Raw genomic sequence first — 12,494 nt, 5'->3', positions numbered from 1 at the left:
TATCTTAATATTAAGTTTCAATAAACAAGGTTTAATCTACAATAGATTATGCTATCTTAAAGTGTAGGGTTTTGTCTTGGGTCTCGAAAGGCCCATCAGTTTCTTGCTCGTAATTAGCATCGGTCCTTGAAACAGTATCTGCCCTTATACCCTTTACCCCTAAACATAAAGGCATACGAAACTTTACGCAAACTACATTGATATATAAAACAACCAATGTATCCACGACAGTTGAAGTCGGTTAAAAAATCTGTATACATACTCGTAACACCTTCCAAGGTGTCATATAAAGGTAAATAAAGAAACCTTAGTAGGCATATTTATATTAAAACAACTATTGATTAAAAGTCATATTTATGTACTGTATTACATTTTAAATAAACTCTACATGAAATGTTAACCCCACAATAGTGCTCTATTATGTGATATATGTGATTTCCTGATAATAGTCATCAATCAATGTCTAGTTATAAATCACCCCTCTGATTTGTATATTTCAAATTATAAATTAAAATTTACCCACAACGGAAGTGTTAAATGATAAATAACTATTTACAACGCGCAATTTGTAATAATTAATTTTGTATTCAATTTTTTTCTAGTAGCTTCTGGCAACTTTTTCAAAGGAGTTATTTTTATTGCAAAAACTGAATTCATTTAAAATGAAACATTCAAGGTTTTTATTTGTTTAGTAAACAAAAAAAGTAATATAGCATATTGTAACTACTGATAAATAAACTTACTTTCATTTAATTTCATTTTACGCCACTTTAAACTCTAACAAATTTTGCATTGAATTGAAAATTAAAAACCCATGAAGACATTAAACGCATTTCAGGTAATACTGCAGCTAAAATAAACTACGTGGAATAATTTTATTGGTCGAGGTCGCGTTTGAAAAAATAAAAAATAACACAATGAAGTGCACTACAATCTTCAATTACTGTGATCGACATCGCTGTATCGATAATAAAAATCTACTTAGTAATTACTCTTCTCTATTATAATGAATGTAGTTAAATTTTATATCGTTGTTTTACTCGTGTGGTTTGGTTGCGTGTGCTGCTATCAAAATCTAACTGGACTAGATTTTAGTTTGCTTTTCTGGTTTTTTATTTAGTTTGAATGCATATTGAATTTTGCTACGAAAAAGCAAGAAATTCGTAGTACTTTTTGAGTGTGTTTTTTATCTTTTATACTTCTGTCGTTATTGACTAATAATGTTATTGTTTTAAGAGATAAAATAAATAATATCGTTCAAGTCAATATTACGTATTACTTGAATTATAAATTACAAAGAAATCGTTTGTCATATTTTAAGATAATCGCCATAGTTTTTTCAAAAAAGACCAAAAAACAGGCTTCTATCTCTATCAACTTTTAAATTCACATTATTAGTGCTATAAACGCGATTAATAGGAACACCCGACTCGAACCCACGTCAGAACCAGTCGAACCGAACCTCGAACCCTCCCCGAACCCTCCCCGAACTTTGGTTCGCGCTGTCATCCACGCTGATAAACAAGCAATTAAGTCGCACAAAGCCGATGCCCTGGAGGTTCGCGGTTGCGGAATCTTGTCACCTATTTTAATTCACGCCGGGCTACTGCAGAATATTAAAGAGCATTCATGCTGACCTAGATACAACCGAAGACTTGTTAATACGCGGTTCGCTGATATAACCGCGTTTTATGCTGTGTTTGTGTAATCGAACACGTTGGAATGGTAAAGTTTTATCGAAGTTTCCCTTTGTAGGTCTCACCACTCTAACTTTAGAAAGTGCGAAGACTACAAAATATTGCGGAAGTTCAGTGAAAGAATGAGCTCGATCATTCCTTGAATTACATTTTAATTTCTAGTTTAGATTGAAAGAGTTATCTGATAACGTAAATTATGAACGTTTTTTTACGTGTTTTTTACAATGTAAAATAAATATTGTTATAACAATTGCATACATTAAAACGCGTTTATTTTTTATCCCATTTTTCTGTATGCACATTTTTACCAGATTCGTTGTTATTTTTAGATTGATCAAATACATATATCATATACTTAGGTTAGTACCACAAAATAGAGATTTTGAAATAAAATATATAACAAGGTTATTATATTTATGAGGGTTATATAAATAAAGAGCAGAACGCATAAAAGCAAAATACAGGCATCGTAAAACAATGAAGTTGAACAAAGCAAATAAATCTCTTTAATGTAAATTCTTACTTGTTCAGTTAGTTTCATTCGACCCGTTGCATCGCCCTTTCAATTCCTCCAACTAAATATTGAAGTTTCAACTCTTTGAATTTATTTAGTGCTAAGTTTAAATTAAACTAGCCCGCTGGTATGTGCATGATTGATCGGATAAATTTATTCAGGTTTTGTGTAAAATTGTTTTGTATTCAACTCTCGTGAATATTTTAAAATCACAAAACATAGCATGGCTAATATTTTATAACAGACGTTTCATCGATGCAACATTTTAACCGCTTTTTTATCGCATACAGATAAAAAATATCTATGCTGCATAAACGTAGATATAAACTAGAATAAATGTATTTTTGTTTTGCCACATAAGCTAACAGGAGCCGACGTGAGGTCGTAACTGTCTTAACAATTCAATTTTGTATTTGTTATGAGATGCGTGATAAGCCATGACCAATTTATTTCAATATGAGAATCATAAACGTGAGAATAAGTAATTCGTTTGTGAAAACATGGTGTTTTATTTGTGCGTAATTAGTTCTAATCGTGACAATATTATTATTTTGTTTCGTATCTGTATTTTTATAACACTTATTTCTTATAATCATCTGAAGAAAGAAGAAAGGAAGTTATATATTAATGATTCAGTTACACATATTAAAGCTGTTACTTTGTGATTTATTATTTACTTTTATATTTTATAAAATAATGTGTGTAATGAAGTGTCAAATAAAATTCAGTGGAATTTACGTACAGTCTCTTTTAAGCCCAAGTACCTACTCTTTTAAGACTAAAAATTCTTTTTTCTCCCCGATGTAGCACAAATACCTACATGTTTCTAATGTTCCCTCAAATAGGGTATAGAAGTGAGACCAATTAGTATTAAATTCAAAGTATGCTTAGTTCAGCTAGTAAAAGTTTCACAGTAGCTTTACTTAGTATAAAACACGCGAGTGTTTCATCTTAAAACTAGAAGTTATATTTAGTTGACAGTAGCGGGTGATATACCTACATATAAAGCTACACAAAATTGCTATCTCCGATTTGCTACATCACGTCCATTTTTTCTTTCTGGGTCAGGAAAAGATCATAACTGTTATCGGATACTTATGGTCGCCTGTCGCTTATTATGTGCTGCCTGTTATTTGGTATTAAGTTGAGCCTGGTGTTTATCTTTCTAACATTAATGTTTGTCATTCGCCTTGACAAGCTTTTCTCGTCTCTATATTTTGTTTGGAAGAAATACTGTGCTAAAAACAAAAAAAAAGAGTGAATTATCTACTTTACCGTTAAAAACTTAATAAACTTAATTCTACTACTTCTACTAACTGCTTGTAAACAATATTTCCAAGGACATATTTTAATGAAAGACAAGCACCACGGGTGCTTTATAATATAAAGTTTATATGATCGAGGTGTGCTATTAAGAATTGAAATCACATGTCGTGATTCACTATGGAAATTCCTATGTACACAAGGTCCGCAAAGGCAATATAAATATTTACAAGTTCTTACAAAAGATATTATTTAATACAATTATACTTTATAGTAATAGTAAAATAGCACAGATTCGGAAATTTCAAAATTATTGCTTGTAAGTTCACTTTGCTCAAGCGGTTACATCAATTTCATAGAAGCGATCGTAGTTGGAGTCTTATTAACACGATAAATCAGTCTTAGTGCTCTCACAAACTTTGGCTTATTTTGTAAATAGTCCGCTATAAGTTATGTGAATTTACTGTGCTATTTTCGACTCGAAGGGGTTGAAATAAGTGTCATATTTAAACACATCTTCTGTTTATGTCAGTAGATAGAACTATAGATAGAACAATGGGTGGACTTTTACGTGCTACGAGCATTATTTTATTTACATACAAAATGAATGTCTGATAATCAGTTTTTAATGCAGTTCAGTTATATTTATATTTCCATATCACAATAAGCAGAATCTACTTTTGAGTGCGAGTCACATAACCTCTCACATTTAACAAAATGATTATGTTATAACATTTACTTTTTAACTAATCAGGCTTTAAAAAACAATGACATTTAAATAAACATTTTTATTTATTCTTAATAGGAGCCTCTACACTAGTTCGTTCTGAATCGCATTCAATTCAAATAACTAAACACAAGCTTTAAAATTTAAAAACATTCGCTTTCTACTTAACTTTTGTATAATTAGCATGTGTTCTACGAGATTATTCATAATACTGTTATATCATATACATAATATATTTATTATTTCAAGAGGTAAACGCAAAGGTACTGAAAAATGAACTACAATCATAAAGTAAAATTTAAGTGCAGAAAAGCAAAGAATCGGGTGCTCTCAGTAGTCATGGATGCCTTTTGCAATTAACACCATTTCACGTGGAAAATATTCTTTAGCAACAGCATCAAAAAGCACAAATGTACATTATATTTTTCCACGTTTTATTCACAAACATATTCGTTTTTATTCCTTTTGTTTTCGTGAATATGAAAGTTTAACGAGGATTTAAAAGTGCGAAACGGACAGCCGATATAATTTGAACACGCCCGCATAATGATTTCATGATTTATTTTTCTTTTGTGGCTGCTCATGGTTTTCAGTTTCGTAATTACATTTTATTTTATCAATTACGCAGACATGTTTTGTATTTCAATTACTGCGATATTTTTATGATGTGGTGTGGTGGGATTTATTTATCATATAATTTAATTAATTATATTATATTGACTAATGTATTGTTAAATATATATTATATATAAGGCTTTGACATGAAATTTTTAGTTGGCTGATGCTATGGAAAAGCAAGTCGCGTCTAATCTTGTATTCATCAGCAATCTTTTCACGAAGCCGTTATTAATTCTATTTATTAATTTTATTTTATTTTCTAATAACAATTTCAGGTCTGGTGAAAAAGAAGACAGCAAATGATTAGCAGGTCATATAAGCTTTACAATCAAAGCTCTCAAATGCGAGTAAAGCAGCGCTGCGTGTGTCGAAACAAATCCTTTGCGAATAAATTTCACATTTTTTTTATAAATAATATAGTGGAGCTATACTATATTATTTATAAAAAAAAGACGGGTTGCACTCCGGGAGTGCCGGCAGAAGTGAAAACTTGATTATTAACGTTGAGCATGTTTGATATTTTGGAATGGTATCCGTCTTACGCTTTTTCGATCAGGTCACGTGTCCTGACGCGAATTTAAGATTTTATACCCATTACAGAAAAAGTGCTCAACGCCGCTAAAGAAGTTTTCACTTCAAAAATAACAAATACATATTGGCTATTGACAATAGTTACATTTGAGAATGATAAAATATAAATTGTTAAATAAAAAACTCAAATTTTCCCTCGTCATCAAATGCCAGCATTTTTTTATTTAAATCGGATCTAATTTAAATTCATTAATAAACTATTACTATAAATTCAATTAACTATTTAATTGTAACATTACTCTACTAGCTAAACAATAGACGTATCAAGCACAATCCAAGACCACTCGACTATTTCACCGAAGAAAATAAACCATTCAACAATCCGATGAACTCTTAAGTGAAAAGTGGTTAAACTTTTACCACAACGACCAAACAATTTAAATTGCAAGTGGTCTCATAGTTAAATGTCATGAATCTATGAATCTGTTTTATTGAGGAGCGGTGGTTTGGCAGACTTCCAAAATGCCTAACATTTTGACTCAAAGTAAGCCAGTGTTCGTAACAAGCTCAATAAACTATGTGATAATGTACGTGTACAAAACTATGCATATTACATATTCATACGTAAATTTTTATACACACACCTACGCTCAGCTTTTCAGATGTATTATCTTTTTTAGTTATAAATATAGCAGTTTATATATTTAGGTACAAAAATATATTAGCTGCGTATTTTTATTCATTTTTAGAATTTTTTTTTTGTTGGTTGAACTTTTTGTAATGTCTATTCTTATTAGGCATATATTAAATTAAAGCCCATAAATTGCTGAAACTCATAACCATAAATAACTATGCCCTAGTTGTAACGCGATTACTACAATAGTAATATAATCAGACCACGATAAAGATTGAGCAGTAGCCTAATTGAATATTGTACCTACATACTAATTTCTACATTTTGCGTCACTGCTGCTAAAAATAATGTTTTGTCATTCATAAACATTTACAATTTTCAGATACAATTTTCATATTTCCAAGGGAAAAAGTCTACTTATTCTACTTACTATTCTTCAGAAACTGTATTATAATTTTGGACCTTCCCATATAATGAATCTTGGATACACAAAAAGTCTGCATTATACCTACATATCTGTTATACTATACAAGAGTTGTATAGGTTTTATAACCGTCTGCAAAATTCTCATAGTATAACGTTATAACACAGATTCCCAAAAAACACAATCATTTCACAGAAATCAATAAGACGGAAAGCCGGCAAAATTGTAAATTAAAATCCGAGTCACGTACCCATATAGTCAAAGGTTCGTTCCCATTTGTTTTTTACGCGAAGCACTTCTAAATTGTTGGGTTGAATAAAAGTTAAGTATGTGCTCCAAGATCTTTATTTTAGTACTAAATGTAACATCTTATTCTCTAATGCTGTTCTCTGTATACGTTCCTACAAAAAAAAAATAATGAAAAATTACATTGTGCGACTTGTAACAAAAACTGAAAAGAGGACATGAAGCCAAGGTAAATCATGCAGTAGCCTTTTGGTACTAAAGAGGAAGACGTACAAAAAATATCTTTATATAAAATCAAATAACCGAATTTTGTTTACTAAGTTATAGAAATTTAAACATTTCAATCATAAAAGATACGTACTAAACTCTACAAGTCGCAAATATTGAGTATTTAGTATACAGAAGATTAACACTAAAATTTTCTCTACATTTTCCTTAACTCCTAATTTATCTACACTTTAATATCAATATAAAATGCAAACTGAAATATTCTTATCGTAAAGAGCCGATTTTCACAAAATGGCTTTCACACTGCATTAACCGACGTTCATATCCCCGGCCGATGTCCATTCCTTAGAATTGCGCGGTAAGCCGCAAATACAGGAAATATTTATATATTTCTTCTGATAAGTCCTTTAAAGCATTTTTATAGCTTGGCGGTGTTATTTGAACTTAAGTTTGAGTAGAGGCTATAATAAAAAAGTAACCCTATGTATTGTATAATTTTCCATGCTATTTTTGAAGTTAAACTTCTTTAAGTGCGTTGAGAGTAAAATTTAAATTGCATGGCTCTACCATCGCAATATCGTCACGTCATGGACTAAGGCAACGATTTTGGTATCTTTGAATCTGGCCAAAGAAGTTACACTTCTGACACGTTCTATAGAGATATGCTTTACTTTTTATTATTAATACAGTAAATTATATATTATGTACCTACTATATTTTATCTCTGCATTTTTATTTTAACTACCAGGAAGGATAATTTACATGTTATTAAGAATATGTGATTTATTTCTTTATAATACGAAGTACCTTTTTTCTAGATAGATCCTTTTTATGAGTCAAAGAAGCCTCTTCACTCCTCGTTAAAATGTAGTAAAAAGTAGAATATGGAGGTTACTTTAGAAGGATAACCTAACACGAATAACGTGTATAACCTTATTAATCAAGAGCCTGCTAGCCAGAAATATTTCTTACTTATTCATTCAAAAACTTTAGCAAATTTGGCATCTACTGGACACATTATAATTGAATGTACAATTACTCTATATAAATTGTAAATACACTGATAAATTCCTTCTTCGGTATGGCTTTTTCTATAAGTATTTGTGTCAAAAGATACTTTGACAATTTACGATAAACGCGGACGTCTAAAAGTCTAACCAAAAGCGATAAATGTTCGTAAGTGATTGTCTAATTAATTCGAACAAACACCTGATGAATTCCTACATCAGTATAATTTACCCTATCTTTGTGTTTGATAGCTAAAAGATACTTTTACAGTTTACGATTATACGGATGTGTAAAGGTACGACCGAAAGCGATAAACGTTCAGCTGGTTGTCTAATTAATTGTAACAAACACCTCTCTACACTGATTAAATCATCGGTATAACTTACCCTCTCTTTCTATTTAACAGCGATAAGATACTTTTACAATTTACGTTTAATCGACGTGTAAAAGTCTGACCAAAAGCGATAACCATTTAGCTATATAATTAATTCAAACAAACACCTCTCCGCGCTGACTTAACACTGATACCTTCAGTATCGCTTGTCCTATCTTTGTGTTAGAATGTAATGTTAATTTAGCGCAACAAGTCCAGCCTAGCGCCTGTCAGATAAGCACCTCAATGCCAGCGTGTATCCGCTCCGGTGACCCGTACTTACGAGCGATTTTCATAAACAGCTTACGTTAAAATTAAGGTAGAAAGACTTTCCTCTCTTCCACGTTGTTTCCACGTTGTTTTGTCTATAAGTCATGTTAGTTATTGGTGAGATAGAGTAAATGCTAGAAATATATTCAAATTCAAGTTCAAATAATCATAATGATTGGCCCTTGCCTACCTACTGAATTCTTCATTGTACCACAGATAATATAATACTATATTGGACGTAAAAGAAGTCGTATGATACGATAAAAATAATTTCTATTATACAAATAAAATTACTTAAACCAAATAGGTTGCTATGTGTGTCCGTATATGTGTCATCCTTATCAAATTTAGTAAACTTATATAATTCGAATGTAAATTTGTGGTCGGTTTAATATTAAAGCCGCTGGGTACACAGTCGTTACTCTTAATAATATGGCACAAAGGACCCGTAACTTCGCCTGCAAAGCAAACAACGTAACACACGGTTATATTTGGAGATAAAACTACATAACATTCTTTACACATTACAGCATAATAGAGTGGAACTTTATTTTTTTAATATAAACTAAAATCGTGCAAAAAAGTTAATTTTTTTAAACTCTATTTTTGCCAACAATTATGTTAACAATACATATGGATGTATTTTGTTCAAACACATTAAATAAATCGGAATTACACGCACCCAACCTCCAAACGAGGATGTTATAAGCCATCAAAGAAGGGAGACATTTCGCAATTGTCGGGTTTCAGCCATGTTACGTCAAAATAACGACAATGAACGAAATAACAATGTAACTCCTCCATATGTGCTTATATCATTACTTTTCACGGTAATATCCTCAAGATATAACTTCTTGACCAGACGCGCCAGAATAAATTGACCCTTATCACGTCTAGGTCAACAAATACTTTATAAGATGTTCAAAGGTCCGAACGAACTGGACGATTTACACAATACTGTATTCTTATACCGATTTAAATATAATATATTATTTGTTACAACGTTCTTTCCTTAGAATATTTATTTTAATTATAACGATACTAAGAAAACAGATTTTATTTCAAGTGTAGTCGAAATTTCGTCCCAAGAAACTGTACTTAATTGAAATTTTAATATTCAGAAAGTGAATTCAGCATGTCTCACCATGAATAAACCATTAATGTATGCGAATGAGCTCTCCATCAAAGTATGGCTGCTGTAGTGTAAAATATGCAAATTGAAATAAACCTTCAATATTTTTTATCCTTTCAGGATTTTGGAACCTCCAATATAACAAACATTATGCTTACCTCATCGTAAATGAAGTTGTCGATCTCTTCGAGCGGCCGTCCGTATAGCTTAGGCGGGAAAGGTTCATATTTTCTCGGTAAGCGCGCTCCGTCTTCGACACTGAGCCGCCGCCGGGGCATGAATCCGAACTCTCTGACCAACTGCGCTCCCCTCGACCCCGCGCGCTTGGCTGACTCGCGCGTGAACGGAGTGACGACCGCTCTGGGCTCGTCACTGCGCCCAGGCGGGGGCTCCGAGAAGGTGACATCGAGAGGGATCCGCAGCTCCTCCCGCCGCGGCTTCGGATTCTCGCACTCCGTGTCGAGCGCATCTTTGGACTGCGACGCCGCTAGCGGTGCCGCCGCCTCCGGGTTGGTGGCCTCTAGCGTCCGTACTATTTCGCCGAGCAAGCGTGAGCCGTCTATCTCCTCCCCTGGCGAATGGAGCGGCGCCGGCGGCGGGAACGACAACCGCCTTTCGTCCTCCTGCATTCCGCCGCTACGTCAGGCCCATCGCCTCGGCCCGACGCACTATTTCCGGACCGATGACGCCATTTTCGATTAACACAGCCACCTGAAAAAAGAATACGTTTCAGAAGTCATAATTTAACGCGATGTTTACAAATACTGCATCTGGCTTATGAATTATTCGAACGAGCAATGATATAAATTTTTGTTGCCGCTTAAACTCTTTGTGTATATTTTCGTGGAAATGAAATAGACGTTCACTGCGCGGTGTTCTCATAAAACATATTATACAAGAAAAGTTTTACTCTTTTGTAAAGAAACTGTAATAATAATTTAATACAAAAAATAAACAAATACCTACAAAATGCATTAATTGCAGATTCACGTGAGTAAATCGTATCAATATATTTGTTTTCGGTACACGTAACGTTTCGTTCTATCGAAGTCGGATGTTTTCCGATGTATGGACTTGCATATTTTGGACACAACCAGTGCTTTATGAATTTCAATGCACTCGAGTTGTTACAAAAATTCCCTTCGCAAAAACTTCATGCAATAAATATTCAGAGTAACTTTTTAAGCTATTGCATAGCTTCTATCGCGGGCCTTGAGCGCGGGGACCGAATCCAGAAATTTAGTAACGAAAAACCTCACGTTCCCCACTCCGACGGGCGTGGCTTGAAGGCATAGCATGCAATAGCTTTACCGCGGCAGTCCCCGAGTGCCACACGTCTTTTTTATTTTTGCAGAATCAATCAATCTTATGTTTAAAAGACTTCAGATCTTAAAATTTTGCACTACTACTGTGGAATATTAATTTATAAAACAATTAACATCGAACCCGTAATGAAAGAAAAAAAATACCCATACCACACCAAAGCTTTTCACAATACCCATTCGAAATTTTTATCAAAATAACTTCATACAAAAGTTCACTGAAATCTACATTGGCGCTCGCCGATCACAATGTTAGTGTTCTACGCGTTATTGGTAAAACCAGATAGGTTTCATAAACTTTTATTACCTTCCAACGTTGTCGCCTAACATTATTGCTTGCTTCTATACTTGTGGTTGGGCTCAAGTTAACTCAATGCCTGCAATTTAAAGGGCAAGAAAATCCGTTTGCAGCTCACTTTCTTCCACAAGCTTAGCATAACGAATGCCTTTGAGAATACAAACACTTCTGCAGAATTTTCTAGTAGTGTTGTGAACGTAAATATATTTTACAGTGCAGTTATCTGCGACATCTTCGTATTTTTAGCTAGTACGGAATGATTCGGTGAAGATTCACTGGGCGGAAAATTGTTTCTGAATAGAAAGGTTTACTGTTTTCAATATTAAACGGATACAGAGCGTTTATTTATTTTGTTATATTGTTAGTAAAAATGTTAGGCAAAAAGATGTTATTGTATTCAACGAATGTAGAAAATAGAGCTATTATTTTAAACATGTATTTTATGTTTCTGATTATTATTAGCTTAGCTTACTGAACTTTTTTATAAATTCATGTCTATACATATAATAAATCTGTAGAAGGGTCAATTCTGTACATTGAAAATAATGAAAAAAAAAATAGCAGGGGGTGTTACTGGATCGATACCAAACCCAAATATGTGATTAAAAAAAATTTTGTCTGTCTGTCTGTCTGTCTGTCTGTCTGTCTGTCTGTCTGTATGTTCAGGCATCACGTAAAAACTAACTGTTCGATTTCGATGAAACTTGGTATAATTATACCTTATTATCCTGGGCGTAAAATAGGATACTTTTTATCCTGGAAAAATACGTAAAAAAAAATTAATCTTAATTTTTCAGTTTTATCCATAGACGTTGTTCTGTAGAACCGCGAACACACGTTGCGTATTATTATAGGCCTAGCCGTATTTGGGTCCAATAGATATTTATAATATGTCATTGTCAGAGTTACCTACTCAAAATGGAGAAATAAACCATCCACGCGAAGACCAACATCCGCGCGGACGGAGTCGCGGGCGGAAGCTAGTTTGTAAATATAATGTAAACCCACACTTTTCATCTGACTATGGTAAATTATACCAGTCAATAAGTAAGTAATTAGTGTATTTTATGTTATTTAAATATTTGGGCAGTAATTTTATAATATAATCGAACAAAAATAAATACAAAAAATAATGCAAGATTAATTGTTACTGTCATTACTTAACATTTAACAGCAACGGTTTTTGTTGTATTTAAGCATTTGAGAGTT

At 32.9% G+C, this 12,494-nt stretch overlaps 1 protein-coding gene and 1 long non-coding RNA gene across 3 annotated transcripts in view; one reads left to right on the top strand and one right to left on the bottom strand.

Annotated features, from left to right (window-relative positions):
- Positions 1–10,533, bottom strand: part of NaCP60E (Na channel protein 60E) — a 70,972-nt gene extending 60,439 nt beyond the window's left edge. For both annotated transcript variants that reach the window (XM_089704874.1, XM_089704873.1), the window contains exon 1: positions 9,824–10,533. In XM_089704874.1, the coding sequence (XP_089561000.1) occupies positions 9,824–10,294 (471 nt within the window). In that variant the 5' untranslated portion in view covers positions 10,295–10,533. The remainder of the gene's footprint in view (positions 1–9,823) is intronic.
- LOC149481782 (uncharacterized) overlaps positions 1–12,494 on the top strand; it is a 270,870-nt gene that overhangs the window by 150,722 nt on the left and 107,654 nt on the right. The window lies entirely within an intron of this gene.

Source organism: Colias philodice, chromosome 16 (assembly GCF_061535455.1).
Source record: "Colias philodice isolate Cphi_HAF_F1 chromosome 16, ilColPhil1 Martin Lab GWU primary, whole genome shotgun sequence".
NCBI lineage: Eukaryota > Metazoa > Arthropoda > Insecta > Lepidoptera > Pieridae > Colias > Colias philodice.
The sequence above is the reverse complement of the archived record's forward strand: the minus strand, read 5'-3'. Positions and strand labels throughout refer to the sequence as shown.